This window comes from Anthonomus grandis, chromosome 1 (assembly GCF_022605725.1).
Source record: "Anthonomus grandis grandis chromosome 1, icAntGran1.3, whole genome shotgun sequence".
In the NCBI taxonomy this organism is placed as follows: domain Eukaryota; kingdom Metazoa; phylum Arthropoda; class Insecta; order Coleoptera; family Curculionidae; genus Anthonomus; species Anthonomus grandis.
The window spans coordinates 47,286,303-47,303,031 of NC_065546.1; the positions used below are offsets into that span (position 1 = coordinate 47,286,303).

A 16,729-nucleotide genomic window follows, 5' to 3' on the forward strand; every position below is an offset into this window, starting at 1 on the left:
TTATTTATAAATATGTAATATAAAAAGTTCAAAACAAATTATTAAGATTTCTGTATTATAAACAAAGTGATAAGTATCATTTAAACGTTTTCAAATTTAATATCATGAAAATGTACAACCAACACGTTAGAAAGTGGCCAAATAATAGCATGTTGGTTATTTGTAGATAAACTTATTAATATTATAATTGATAATCCCAATTTACTAACTCTGTTAAATTTTCATATACCAGCTTATCAAATAACATTTTTTATTGTTATATGTGGATTGTGCACATTTAAACTATTATTTAAATTATTCTATTATTAACAAGTTTAAATTGCGTAAAGAAATAATATTATATTTTTGATATCGGATTCAAAAGTCTTAAAAATCTATTTAACTCAAAGGCATACTGTAATTTTAATTAAATTTTATATGTTTGACTATTATGAATATTGCATTTAGTAATTCTATAAAATCATCCTATTCTGTAAATGGAAGGTATCCTGATTAGCTATGAAAGGATGCCTTCATCTCAATATAAACGCATTAAAAATAATAAATGGTGCTTTTTGCAGAGAATATTTTTGGCAGAGAATAACCCTTATACTTAAGAAGGCTGTATCTGAACTTCATCAAAACTTTATTAAAAAAAAATTTTTAAACATGCAACGGTTTTTTAACAAGCAAAGTTTATAGGTTATCAGTGCTTAATAAATAAATGTTAAAGCCATAAAAGCCCTCTATCGTTAGCTGAAGCGTTTACGGAAACTTTGTGTTATAACTCCTGATTAATCAAAACTTACCTTTTTTCAAGGATGACTAGGACAATATTCTTTTTGATTTAGATATATCGATCTCCTAAGAAAATCTGCAATTATTATAATAATGTTGTTAAAGAAATCGTGTCCCAGCATTAAGGAGCTGTCAGTGTTTACACAGTTGAATTCATGAATTGCAATGTGAAGAAAACCGACAAAGAGAAATACAGACAATAATATGGTGGTTAAAGAGGCAATAACTGTAATTTTAATACATTAAGCAACTTACATTAAAGCAATCAATTGAAAATATCAATTTTAGTTTAGGGGAAACTAAAATTGATATGGTTTGATAATTGATGTATGATTAATTGGTTTTTAATTAGGGGGAACTGTACTTCTTCTTCTTCTTTCAGCAACCCTTCACAGTCCACTCCTGGACATAGGTCTCCCCTATATTCTTCCATGTTTCTTTGGTCTGTGCCAATTGGTGCCATCTGTTGCCCACTTTGTTTTTGACATCATCGTGCCAGCGTTACTGTGGTCTGCCAATGCTGCGTTTATGTATGCGAGGTCTCCATTAAACGATGTGTCTTGACTATCTCAAGTCGACCTGTCGGGCGACGTGTACTACCCAGCTCCATTTCAGGTGGGCTATGCGTGTTATGACGTCTTCAACTTTAGTTCTTTGTCTAATACTCTCATTTGTGATATGGTCTCTCAGGCTTATTTCTAGCATCATCCGCTCTATGGCTCTTTGGGTGGTCCTAAGCTTGTGGCTTGGAATAGTTTCATTTCTCAAGACGTGTGACAGTTTACCCGTGGCTGCCCATGTCAAGCGAACACGTCTGTTTATTTCGGCAGTTTGATTTTCTTTGCCCAATTTGATGCAATGTCCCAAATATACATATTCTCCGACGTTGTCAATAATTCGGTCTTCTATATGTACTTGAATATTGTCAGGTGACATGACTTTTGTTTTATTTAAATTCATGGTTAAACCTATGCTTTTCGATTCTCTTTGAAGTTCTGCCAACATCTCCTGTAATTCTATTATATTCTGGCTAAAAAGCACTATATCATCCGCAAAGCGTAAATGGCTCAGATGTTTGCCGTCGATTTTGATGCCTCTCTTGTTCCAGTCCAGAGTTTTAAAAACGTCTTCCAGTGCCAGTGTAAACAGCTTTGGGGAGATGGTGTCTCCTTGTCTTACTCCTCTTTTTATTTGAATTTTGTTTGTTTCTATCTCTTCTGAGATTTTAACGGTGATTGTCGCATTTTCGTATATGTGTTTGAGAAGCTGCTTGTATCGAAAGTCGATTCTTGCATTGTTCATGGCCTTAAAAATAGCCCACAACTCTACGGAGTCAAAAGCTTTGTTATAGTCAACAAATGCAGGTGTAGTGGTTCATTGTACTCGTTGCATTTGTATGTGTTCTATTGTGCTATGACCTTTTCAGAAGCCAGTTTGTTCCGGGGGCTGATAGGCCTTTTTGTTACTATCTTTGTCAGAAGTTTGTACGGGTAGGGGAGTAAGCTAATAGGTCGATAGTTGTCGATTCTCAACCTATCTCCTTTTTTGTACTGTAAAATCACCTGGGCCTTTTGCTATGCTTGGGGTATCACGCCTTCTGTCATACATTTATTAAGAAGAATTGTCATTGCTTCTACAGTAGTTCTTCCCCCAAGTTTTATCATTTAAGCTGTAATTCCATCTTCCTCTGGTGCTTTACCGTTTTTCATTTGAGACAATGCTAGTTCTACTTCTTCTCTAGTGACGTCAGGAAGATCTTCGGAGCCTACATTGAGAATCGTTTCATCAACTCCGATTGCTTGTTCTGGGTTGTCTCCTGTGTACAGTGTGCTGTAGAAATTTTCCACGATATCCATTAAATCTTTACTGTCCTCCTTTGATGTTTCCGTTTGCGTCCCTTAGTTGATGTATTTGAAGGCGTCCATCATTGTTACGTGTTTTAAGTACTTTCATGTTTTTGTTGTTTTCGATGGTCGTTGTTATCATTTCTGTGTTGCATTGCCTTAAATCTTCCCTTGTTTTCTTTTTTATCAATCTGTTAATTTCGTCGTATTCATGAGTCCCTTTCTCCAAGTTTCTTCTCTTCGCCATGAGTTCTCTAGTTTCCTTTTTTATTTTTAAATTATTTTTCTTGGTAGTGGCACATATCTTTTTGGCTGTCGTTCTAATGTCAGTACTTATTCTGTTTTCTAGATCGTTTATATTTAAGCTGTTCAGTGCTTCTTTAATAGACAATTTCTTGTTGAGTTCAGCTTGGAATTTTTGGCGGTTTTCCTGGATTGTTTTTGATGTGGGAAATGGTTGTATTTTGATTAGCTTATTTCGTTCCACGTTTATTTCTATCTTAGCTCTTACCAACCTGTGATCGCTACCAGTATCAAAGCGATTTAGGGCCGAAACGTCTTTTATAGTAAGCTTTGGATTGGTTAGTAGTCGATCTCGTTTTTCGTATTTCAGTTCGGGCTTCTCCATGTCCAACGTCTCTTTTCTGATTTTTTCAAGAAGGAGTTCATACAGTACATACTTCCTTTTTGGAGATAATTAATCAGTCTTTCTCCTCATTCGTTGGTACAACCCAGTCCGAATTTACCCACATATTGATTTCCGTTTCCCGCTGGTACTCCTAGTTTAGCATTGAAATCGCCAATAATGTATTTGTAGTGTGCTGTTTCTATTGTCAGCGCTTGTGAAATGTCATCGTAGAATCTCTCTATCTCATCATCGGGTGCAGAGCTTGTAGGGGCACATACTTGAATTATTTGGACGCTATATCTTTTCGATATCTTCAATACTATGTAAATGACTCTACTCGATATGGATTTCATCTTAGTAACTAGCCGCTTTATACTCTTATGAATCATTATCGCTGTTCCGCCAATGTGTGTATTTTCCTCTCTATTGTTTTGATACAAAAGGTGGCCTGATTTCATGTGATGCATTTTTCGTCCGGTAATCTGGTTTCGCATAGGCCCAAGATGTTCCATTTTATATGGGATAGTTCCACCTTTAACTCTTCCAGATGTTTGGTTGGGAACTGTACTACTTTTATTAAACTTATCTGTGATCATTGTAATGTAGTCAAAAATATGTACTGTGTAATATGCAATACTACATCTACTATTAACGGTCGCAACAACGGGTATTCACTATTATGAATCAGCAGCTGGCAAGAGTGAATCGGCTACCAACTTATGCATGTAATTTAATTATCATATCAAAAAAAGATCGAAGAGTTCAATTAAACTTGTATAAATGGGGGAATGAAAGTTTGTATGTTTACCTAAATAATAAAACCTAAAAAATATGTTTTACCTTATGTATAAGCCGCCTTATTGGACCCATTGACGTAAAAACTGTATTTATATCTAAATCCCTTTAAGCATATTGAATCAAATACATAGATATTAGGTTAAAGTGCACTATGAGCAAGGCAAAAAAAGTCACTACGTTAATGTAATCATTGAGAAAATCCTAATTGCTTCAAAAACCTAAAATAAATGATTTTTCATAACTAATTTCATCTAAAAGGTTCAAGTAAATATTATATAGCAATTTATTTATAAAATATATATTCTTAAAATGTTTCAACTTTAAAAAAATTATTTTTTGAGGTTAAATGTTATTAAATAAATAGATGTCTTTATTAGCATTTACTTTACGTTAATAAAAAATACGAAAATATTATTAATTAAAAAAACTACTTCTTTTTATTTAAAAAAAATTTTTTTAAGACAAAATAATTTTTTATATTTAAATATTTATTTTTTTGAAAATTTTAACTTGTCGATATCTTAAAAAAGTAAAGTTTTACAAGCCGTTTTCCTTTTATCTCAACTTTTAAAAATATTGATAACTATTACTTAAGAAATTATAAATGTTTGCAATGTTTACAAGGTTTTAATTACCAATGTATCATAAATCTAACTTAACTACAAAAGTATAGCAAATTCAATGCACTACATTACTATGCTCTTCAGAAAGAGACTAAGAGACATTTTATTATTATACGTTTTCTCTTTTTTTGTAATTCTTTTGTTATCCGATTTTCGATTTTATATTAGCTCGGTTGCATTTTCCCGAAAACTAAAAGGATTCTTTCTTGTCATGTAGCATTTTACGTATTCTATTCTAAATCTCATTTTAGGTAAAATAAACGAGAAACAAACATAGAAAGAAGTCTGATAGCTCCAAGGCTATGAGCTTTATCTTTCACTCCTTTTTGTATTTTATATTTACGACGTGTGTAACCAAACAGTGTTTTTCAATTTGGTAAGAATACTGCGCCATCTCTTTCCCCTTTTACGAAATTGACTAGAACAAATCTTCTCATTTGCCTTTTTTTAAATAAATTAATGAAAATAAAAGCGTAAACTAAAAGAATCAAATATTGATCTCTTTAAGAACTAAAGAATCCCTAAATTTCAATAATAGGGAAACATTCAATATAAAAACTAACTTCTCTTCTTTTAAAAATGTCAGCTAATTAATAGATATTAAATAATCGATAGATAGGCTTATTTTGGTCTAACAATTTTTTGTTATTCGTGGATCTGTGGTACATTCTATTTGTGTAAAAAGCATTTAATAAATATTGAATTTAAGCAAAAATTTAAGTTGTATAGATCTTGATAAGTCACTAAATATTAGAATGAAAACCTTTGTCGATACTGGAACTAATAAGACTTTCAATGTAGAGGTGCATTATTTAAAGAAGCTATGAGAGGTAGAAGATAATTTAATTCGTGAGAAAGAATCAGTCATATAGACGCAATATAGTCCTATTCAATTAGTAGAAGATCAAATCATTAAACTACAATTAGATAAACAACACAATTTAGAATCAGTCAGCCGAATTATGGTAATGATCTGCACTCAAATCCTAAATTAATCTTTTCAAATTTAATCAAATATCTGCTCCACTAATAATGTAGAAGCCTAGCCACAAAACATAAAAATTGTTTATGGTGCCTATATAAAGAGTTACTCAATAATCTTGAAACAGATTTCTTATAGCTGGAGCACATAAAAAATACTTTAAATATTTGCAAATAATATTAAAGTAATCTACATTTTTTGGAAGATATAAACTACGTGCAATGCCTGGAATAAAAGGAATTAAAAACTATTTTTAATTCTGAGGAGACCTAGAAAAATATGTGAAACGCTTGAAATCCCGTTTTATGATACATTTTATATAATAATAATACATTTTGATGTAATAATAATCTAAAATATCACACAGGAAACATTTTTAAAGAAACTTGTACTTATCGAGTTTGTCCTCATACATCATTTTTGAATTTTCTTATCCTGCTGGCGAAGGATACCTTAGAGACTAAAAGCCATAAAATCGGCAATACCTAACATGCCAATCGGAATTTTTACTACTCTTTGTAACAGATTTACTGCAACATCCTGATGTTTCTTGAGCTTTATACTCTTGGCTCTTTTAGCCAAGTTAGCAACTGTATGCGGTTTTATTACTTTAGCCTTCAGTGTCTTTCATTTTGTTACGTAAGAGAAACTATACATATGTTTTGTTTCTAGTAAGTTTTTTTAAATTCTTTATTATTATAGCTTTAAATTTATTTTATTTAATTCTCTAAACAGTGCTTTAAGCTCTGGCCTCGAGATTATTAACTTAAGAAATATACAGTATTGGATTGTTATACATTTTCTACTATACACCTAAATACATTTTAATTTTTTTTAAAAACAACGTATAAACTTCGGAAAAATGGATTTTCTTAATGTTTTCACGAACTTTATTATATGTGTCACTAGCTTGTGTAATTGGATTGCGTAATCCTATGTTTGTCCTTACGGTAAAATTATGGATATTACCTTGAGCCCTAGTATTATGACTATGAATATGAATTGATTAAAATTTAATTATTAATTAATTATTATTTTTTTATAATTCAAACAATATTTACATTAGATTTTTGTTGTTTAGTAAGAATTTTTTTAAGTAGTTTAATTTGTTCTAGTTCTAATATTGTATTGAGTTTTGGGATCCCTAATTCTTCATATGAAGCTTCGGTATTAGTAAACCTATCATAGTTATATAATACTTTTAGAATGTTATTTTGTGTTATTTGGATAGTATTAGAATTTGTTTTTGCACATGTCTCCCATATCGGCAGTAGATATCTCAGATGAGATAAAAAGAAGGCATTGTAGATATTATTTTCGGTTTTTGCACTTAGTTTCTACACTTGTAGAGTACAGGAATCATTGCTGTGAGCTTGTTGGAAATATGCGTAATATGTTCAGACCAATTTAATTAAACCTAAATATTTTATACTTTTTACTTCATCAACTTCTAAATGATTAATTTGTATATTCAGGTCTGAAATGTGTTTATTTTTTTGTTTAAATGTCATAAATTTCGTCTTCTCTATATTTATTTTTAATTTATTATAAAGCAGCCAGTCAAAATAAGTTATTAAATCTCTATTGATTTCTCTAACCAACGATTCCTCTTCTTCCTTAGTGTACACTAAAACCGTGTCGTCAGCAAAAGCACAATAACGGGCTCTGAGGTTTGCACGTCTTAGGCTTAGCACATAAATTATTGAGTATAGCAGTGGCCCAAGCACAGAGCCCTGGAGCACTCCATACTCAGAGCAAAGAACTGAACTCTGGATACCATTAACTTCCACATATTGCCTTCTTCCCGTTAAGTACGACGTAATTAAATTTTTCATATTGTTCTTAAAGCCCAAGTTGTCTAATGTACGTAAAAGTATATCGATGCTGACCACGTCAAATGCCTTTTGCAGGTCCACAAATACTGCAAGCACAATAAGTTTTTTATCCAGAGCTGCCGATATGTGGCAGATCTGGCATCGGGTGCAGAGCTTGTAGGGGCACATACTTGAATTTATTATTATTACTTTATTATTACTTGAAAATATTATTAATTAAAAAAACTACTTCTTTTAATTAAAAAAAAGAATTCTTAAAGACAAATTTTTAATATTTAAATATCTGTTTTTTTTAATCTATTACTTAATAAATTATAAATGGCTTTAAGGAAGATCAAATAACTTAATATGTTTACAAGGTTTTAATGACCAATATATCATAAATCTAGCTAAACTACAAAAGTATAGCAAATTCAATGCACTACGTTACTATGCTCTTCAGAAAGAGACTAAGAGACATTTTATTATTATACGTTTTCTCTTTTTTTGTAATTCTTTTGTTATCCGATTTTCGATTTAATATTAGCTCGGTTGCATTTTCCCGAAAACTAAAAGGATTCTTTCTTGTCATGTAGCATTTTACGTATTCTATTCTAAATCTCATTTTAGGTAAAATAAACGAGAAACAAAGATAGAAAGAAGTCTGATAGCTCCAAGGCTATGAGCTTTATCTTTCACTCCTTTTTGTATTTTATATTTACGACGTGTGTAACCAAACAGTGTTTTTCAATTTGGTAAGAATACTGCGCCATCTCTTTCCCCTTTTACGAAATTGACTAGAACAAATCTTCTCATTTGCCTTTTCTTAAATAAATTAATGAAAATAAAAGCGTAAACTAAAAGAATCAAATATTGATCTCTTTAAGAACTAAAGAATCCCTGAATTTCAATAATAGGGAAACATTCAATATAAAAACTAACTTCTCTTCTTTTAAAAATGTCAGCTAATTAATAGATATTAAATAATCGATAGATAGGCTTATTTTGGTCTAACAATTTTTTGTTATTCGTGGATCTGTGGTACATTCTATTTGTGTAAAAAGCATTTAATAAATATTGAACTTAAGCAAAAATTTACGTTGTATAGATCTTGATAAGTCATTAAATATTAGAATGAAAACCTTTGTCGATACTGGAACTAATAAGACTTTCAATGTAGAGGTGCATTATTTAAAGAAGCTATGAGAGGTAGAAGATAATTTAATTCGTGAGAAAGAATCAGTCATATAGACGCAATATAGTCCTATTCAATTAGCAGAAGATCAAATCATCAAACTACAATTAGATAAACAACACAATTTAGAATCAGTCAGCCGAATTATGGTAATGATCTGCACTCAAATCCTAAATTAATCTTCTCAAATTTAATCAAATATCTGCTCCACTAATAATGTAGAAGCCTAGCCACAAAACATAAAAATTGTTTATGGTGCCTATATAAAGAGTTACTCAATAATCTTAAAACAGATTTCTTATACCTGGAGCACATAAAAAAATACTTTAAATATTTGCAATATTAAGTAATTTACATTTTTTGGAAGATATAAACTACGTGAAATGCCTGGAATAAAAGGAATTAAAAACTATTTTTAATTCTGAGGAGACCTAGAAAAATATGTGAAACGCTTGAAATCCCGTTTTATGATACATTTTATATAATAATAATACATTTTGATGTAATAATAATCTAAAATATCACACAGGAAACATTTTTAAAGAAACTTGTACTTATCGAGTTTGTCCTCATACATCATTTTTGAATTTTCTTATCCTGCTGGCGAAGGATACCTTAGAGACTAAAAGCCATAAAATCGGCAATACCTAACATGCCAATCGGAATTTTTACTACTCTTTGTAACAGATTTACTGCAACATCCTGATGTTTCTTGAGCTTTATACTCTTGGCTCTTTTAGCCAAGTTAGCAACTGTATGCGGTTTTATTACTTTAGCCTTCAGTGTCTTTCATTTTGTTACGTAAGAGAAACTATACATATGTTTTGTTTCTAGTAAGTTTTTTTAAATTCTTTATTATTATAGCTTTAAATTTATTTTATTTAATTCTCTAAACAGTGCTTTAAGCTCTGGCCTCGAGATTATTAACTTAAGAAATATACAGTATTGGATTGTTATACATTTTCTACTATACACCTAAATACATTTTAATTTTTTTTAAAAACAACGTATAAACTTCGGAAAAATGGATTTTCTTAATGTTTTCACGAACTTTATTATATGTGTCACTAGCTTGTGTAATTGGATTGCGTAATCCTATGTTTGTCCTTACGGTAAAATTATGGATATTACCTTGAGCCCTAGTATTATGACTATGAATATGAATTGATTAAAATTTAATTATTAATTAATTATTATTTTTTTATAATTCAAACAATATTTACATTAGATTTTTGTTGTTTAGTAAGAATTTTTTTAAGTAGTTTAATTTGTTCTAGTTCTAATATTGTATTGAGTTTTGGGATCCCTAATTCTTCATATGAAGCTTCGGTATTAGTAAACCTATCATAGTTATATAATACTTTTAGAATGTTATTTTGTGTTATTTGGATAGTATTAGAATTTGTTTTTGCACATGTCTCCCATATCGGCAGTAGATATCTCAGATGAGATAAAAAGAAGGCATTGTAGATATTATTTTCGGTTTTTGCACTTAGTTTCTACACTTGTAGAGTACAGGAATCATTGCTGTGAGCTTGTTGGAAATATGCGTAATATGTTCAGACCAATTTAATTAAACCTAAATATTTTATACTTTTTACTTCATCAACTTCTAAATGATTAATTTGTATATTCAGGTCTGAAATGTGTTTATTTTTTTGTTTAAATGTCATAAATTTCGTCTTCTCTATATTTATTTTTAATTTATTATAAAGCAGCCAGTCAAAATAAGTTATTAAATCTCTATTGATTTCTCTAACCAACGATTCCTCTCCTTAGTGTACACTAAAACCGTGTCATCAGCAAAAGCACAATAACGGGCTCTGAGGTTTGCACGTCTTAGGCTTAGCACATAAATTATTGAGTATAGCAGTGGCCCAAGCACAGAGCCCTGGAGCACTCCATACTCAGTGCAAAGAACTGAACTCTGGATACCATTAACTTCCACATATTGCCTTCTTCCCGTTAAGTACGACGTAATTGAATTTTTCATATTGTTCTTAAAGCAGCAAGTTGTCTAATGTACGTAAAAGTATATCGATGCTGACCACGTCAAATGCCTTTTGCAGGTCCACAAATACTGCAACCACAATAAGTTTTTTATCCAGAGCTGCCGATATGTGGTCCATAAAATCCGTGATTGCGCTGAGGGTGCTACTATCTTTAACAAAACCATACTGAAACCGATCAAATCCGACATATTTTTTAATAAAATCATTCTTTTCTTTATTACAGTTTCTACAATTTTTGAAAATACACCTATGAGAGTTATTGGTCTGTAGTTGTTCATTAAGTCTTTTTTGCCGGTTTTGAAGATTGGGGTAACCCTACTTAATTTAAGTTCCTCAGGAAAAATGCCGTTTATTAAAATATTATTTATTAAAACTGTTAAGCAGTTTAAAATATGGTCCTTTAAATTTTGTACATCTCGAACTGTCACACCATCTTGCCCTGGGGCAGAATTTATTTTTAGCTCAGTTATGATTTAATTATAGATACGTACACTGACTTTATTTCAAATGTACCTTTCATTAATAATTTATATATATATATATATATATTTTTCATTAATATTTAGTCTATATTCTATTAAAGTCTTATTTCAGTTATTGATATGATGATAATATTTTATATGCCTTGATATGAGCAATGCAGCTCCTGGGAAAATTGCTTGATCAAATATGGAAACTTCAATTAAGGTTTCCGCTTGTGAGCACACTGGCTGACTTTTAAAATTGTTGTAATATAACAATTATTTTTAAACGAATTTAAATTGGTTCTTTAATGTAGTAGTAGTATTTTTATAGAATGTTCCATATTTTCAGCTTATTTAGATGGTATGCTTTATTTACCCTATAAATGGAATATTGAGAGTTAAGCAATTATAGGGATTGCAATACTAAAAAATAAAATTCTTTATCTACCTGTGAGCTTATTTCAGCTTTCTATTTAAAAGAAAATGACAATTTTAAAGATTTTAAGTATAAATTAACTATAAGCAGCAGAAATGTTATTATTAATAGCTTAAATTATTATTAAAAGCTTAAAAAATGTAGAAAGTTAATTACCCTGCCTTTCAGAAGTTAAAAAAAAATGAAAAAATGCCTCGAACAACATGAAAAAATTACTTTATATACCCAAAGGATTTTTAACTTTTTCCTAAATATAGATAACAAAGAATTACTGAGAAAAGCTGAAAAAAATTAAAATTAATTCAACTGCCTATAATTATTTAAATTACTCATGTGAATTAAAAAAAATATATATAAAATTTGAAAGAGACCAAAAAATTACTTCTTATGTCTGGATAACAAGAAAATATTAATTTAAATTCTTAAATAATTAAAAAAATTGTTTTAAAGAAAAAGAAAAAAAAAAGACTTAAAAAACCTGGAAGATTATAGAGAATTTCTTGAAATTGAATAAAAATAACAAAAAAGTCTACAAAACAAAAACTTTCTAAAAAATCACTTAAAGACCGACTATGTATTTAACTTTCTTAACGGTAGTAATCAATTTATAAAAAAAAAACTTTTATTTAAATAACACCATTACAAAATAAGAATAAAGCACTTAAATAGTAAAATATAAGACCAAAAATTAATATATCTGAAAGAACTTTTAAATGTACAGTTGGAAACACGTAGGTCCAATCCATACAAGTTGAAAAATCGCTGCAATCTGGTAACTGCACTATGCTAACCCTAAGTATTTCTATAGAAATTAATATAAAAAAGATGTTTTAATTTTGTCTCTTTATTCGCACAAAATTTAAACCGACTCAATAAACAATTAGTCAATAGTTCCCTTCAGTAATTTAAAAATAAAACATACATCAGCCTTAACTCGAGCGTATCCATCGGTAACATAGTTAAAATTAATCAGTATGTCCGTTAATTTTCGAAACTTTGTTCTAAGGAACAATTTTTTAAAAATCTACCTTTTACTCTTTCAATGGTATCAATATGAGATCTATACACCACCTGATGTTGACCTGGACAATAGCCTTAAAACTCAACATCCAATACACCAGTTTTAAATATACGATCGTGAGTTCTACATACCTTCTCATGATAAACTTAAAGAACTGATCATTATAGTCGAACAATTCTCTAAAGATATTTGTATAAAATTCTGCCCGGACAAATGTAAAGTATTGATATAGTAATCAAAATGCAAATGCAAAACACGAAAAGTAAGTCCATGCTAAAAAAGCCTACAAATACTTAGGGTACCAACAGGTAAGGACAATTGATTCAGGACAAGTATTAAAGAAAACCTCTTGAAGGAATGTCTCAATTTTCAAAACAATTTGCCGATACCGATTTTAACATATTCATTTGAAGTAATCGCATGGACAGATATGGATCTAGACAGGTAAGGAGACCAAGAACAACTCAAAAAACTGACTAAACAATGTCTGAAGTTAAAGAATTACATATCGCAGTCCATCTGTTTATTAAATGCATATAAGTGCTCCTATATTTTTTTTGATAAATTAATTACATTTATTTATGAGTTTATCAAAAAAAATATGAAAAAAAATTAGGTCAATCTAGGTGAATGAAAATAATACAATAAATCCACATGTCCCATTTTGTTCCAAAGCAATCCTGAAAATTTACAAGAAACTGTTTGTATATCATTATTTTGTATATTATTATCTCTGTACTTGGCCTATATTTAAGCCGCCTCTGTAACGTGTGTTTTAAATATGAGATCATTAAACTACCGTAAAGTTTTCTTTTGTAAATGAAAATTAACGATCTAGTTCTAGTTAGTTTTTTAAAGCCTTATAAGATGTTTAAGTTCACATATTTACTTTCTAGAATAATCCCGAAGTTTCCCTGAAACTGCTTTAAAATGCCTTATAAGCTTTCAGAAAAGCAACCTGGATAAATAACTGAAAATGGTTACTTACGTGTTTCACTGACACTGGGACCTACTTCGGTTGGAAAGAGAAAACCGAGCCGATTATACTTGGAGTTATCTGAAATGAAAAGGAAATATTATTACTTTTCCTTGAATGTCGAGCAAAGGAAAATCAAAAGTATTAAGAACTGTTTTTAATGAGCAGCTTAATTAGACGCTTTGAGAAAGCAAGCCTTAAGTTAGGCGTAGAAGGTTCTAAGTTTTAATATATCTTAAAATAAACATTTTATATTTTTTAACTTAGTTTAAAAATTAGAAGGCATTTTTGTATAAATATAATGTTTTGTCTTAATTTTAATTTAAGTTGAAAAATTGTTTAAACGTGACTTTCGTTATTACCAGCGGCCCCCTGCTGATAAAACGAACGAAAAGTCGTGACCTGAAAAGGACAATTTTAACATAATTTAAATGCAAAATTTTTACTTTAATAAATGACATACTCGTATTTCAAGTAAAGTTTGTCATTTTCTGCTTTCAGGAGATTAGAAAAATAATTGAAATAAGAAACTGAAAATAAAAATTTACACTAATAAATCACAAAGATTCCAGAGATTCTCAAAGATTACCAGATTCTAAAATATTCTTTGGCGCAAATTCAAATTCATATAATTTGCTTTTAACTTTTATTTTGGCTGTAGGTGCTCGCTTAACCTTATTTTCAAAAGGCCAACCTATATATTTCGATTTACAAAAAAAGTTTATTATAAACATATTAAATTTTACTTCATTAGAGCAAGAAAATTACCTTGATTTTACTATAAGAAGATTCTTTTTTTAACCGAAGTCTTAAATTTAAAAAATAATCTCACCTACGCCATCTACCAACCAACGAGAAAACCTAAAATAAGAGTATTATTGATTAGCTAAGTCCACTGGATATTTATGCATGGTCAGCTACAACAACAAAGGAAATCAATTTCGGTCAACTTTGGCTTCAGTAAAGTAAAGGTAGGTGGCGCCGTAGTAAATCAATAATAGAATTGCAGGTTTCGCGTAGCATTGATTTATACGATAAAATCTTCAACTTAATGCTCCTAGATGACGCTTTCTAAAAAAGTTGAATAAGGTTTGAAAGCTTGGTAAAGTCTTATATTTTGGATCGTTGATCAACTTAATAATGCTAATCTAGACAAATTCGACGTTGCGTATATCAAGACAAAGATATTTTTATCTGATTTAAAGGAGTGTGAAAAGAGCGGACCGTCCCTGGAAGACCTGAAATCCAAATATCAGCTTCCTAACTAACATAACAGAAGTTGTGAATAGTAGCTGAGTATACATTCTATAATTTAGAATGGGTTTACTTCCAGTATTTTTTGTTGCACCTATTCAATCTTTTTACTTATCATGTTGAATCATAAGATGTCGTATTTAGTACTGAAATTAACCTCTGCCTAATAAAATATTTAATTATTTGGACTGCTATTATTTCCATTAATGGCGTTTAATAAAAACCTATAAACGTGAATAAATTCTGACACATATTTACAAAGATAATCTAATTTTAGTTCCCATAAAAATAGTTAAATCTAGGACACTATCCGAATATTGTAATGTACCTATGGTATTGGTCTCCTCCATCGACTGGAATTGGTATCTAGCCTTGAACCCTTGTCCTGGAGAGTTTGAGTTCGCCACAAATTCTATAAATAGCTCGGATCCAGTGGATAGTACCTCCAACTCATTACCTTCATTGCAAAGAACTCGTATCACTGCATCTGAGGTTGATTTACCATCGTAGATACGTATTATATCCGCTCTATTGAGGCAACTGGAATGAGGAATAAAATGTTAATATTAATTTCATTCTGTGGCTGATTTTAGTGTAGTCAACAAATATAGTAGAGAATTTTGATTTATTACAAATTATGACAGATCTAATTCGAATAAATACCCAGGCAAACTCTCAAACACTAATTGCCATAATATTTATAATTTCGTAATTTCTAAATGATCTGTGGCGACTTCAGAAGCTGTATCTGACTATAGGGCTAGGAAGTGCATATATCACCAAGTGCACTAAGTGCACCAAGTATCTATCACAAAAAATGTAACAGCCAACAGGCTTTATCCTAGGCAAAAAACAAGTATGTATATTACGTTTAAGCTGTTCAGCAACGATGTTAATGGTTTTACCACTAGAAAGAACCACAAAGGACTAAAGCTGATTCTTTCTCTACCTCGACCCCGCTGCCATCTCTCGTCCTTCGTGTGTATATGTCTTTTATCACTATTCATTCTATTTTATCATGTGGGTACCTTCGGCAACGTTTGTGATATCAATTTGATGCTTATTATAAATTACTTAATTTTCTTTTTTTTTTGACAATAGTACGCCTGAATTATTTTATAATGCTCAAGCCGGGCGAAATATGTAACCTGTGTGATGTTGTAGATTTTGTTTTTTCGCCTTTTATTAAAACGTATGACCAGCATCTTTGGGAAAATTGATGAATTTTGTGATGTCTGAACATACCCTTAATTTTTTTGTTATCAATAAAGAGAAAAGTACCCCTTTTTACCCTCAGGCAAAAAACATAAACCCGACACCTTTCCAATCAGCTAAAATTTATCATTAAGGCATCCGCCGCCGCGCCGGTGACGATGGGATAATCTTCGAAAATTACACTTTCCTTTCAATTTCCCAGGTTGATTGAACTGTATCTGCTTCTCAACCGGAAAAGTAATTAGATGCCGCCCGGCAGCAACATTTCTTTTCCACGTAAAGTTACGGTGTTTCGCGAGCACTCGTTAGAGAAAATTGCCTTTCTAATCACCACGTTAATTAAATCGTATGTCGGTCGGGGTTAGATGAAAGAGAATTTATTTTTGACCAACTTATCAAAGCATGAACAATATTAGGAAAGTAAAAAAAAAAATTAATTATAGGTCCGTTATAGGTCTAAAAATTTAATGATATACTCGTTGAAAAAAAGTCTATGATTATTACATTAGTACTCTCACATTTTAACTATGGGGACTTTATATACGGTCCATGTCTTACAGCTCGAAGATGCGAGATTTTGTTCACTAAACAAAAAACTAAAAAAGTAAGCGAGTGCAAAGGATAAACCACAAAAGGAAAAACCCATTAATATCATTGAAAATCAATCCTCTCAGTCATTTAATGAGAAAG

The 16,729-nt window shown here is 30.5% G+C and overlaps 1 protein-coding gene across 1 annotated transcript in view; it reads right to left on the reverse strand.

The window, feature by feature from the left end:
* LOC126740397 (suppressor of lurcher protein 1) overlaps nt 1–16,729 on the reverse strand; it is a 374,886-nt gene that overhangs the window by 103,880 nt on the left and 254,277 nt on the right. The window contains exons 7-8 of the mRNA XM_050446402.1: nt 15,153–15,364; nt 13,583–13,651 (exon numbers count right to left, since the gene is read on the reverse strand). Of these exons, the coding sequence (XP_050302359.1) occupies nt 13,583–13,651; nt 15,153–15,364 (281 nt within the window). The remainder of the gene's footprint in view (nt 1–13,582; nt 13,652–15,152; nt 15,365–16,729) is intronic.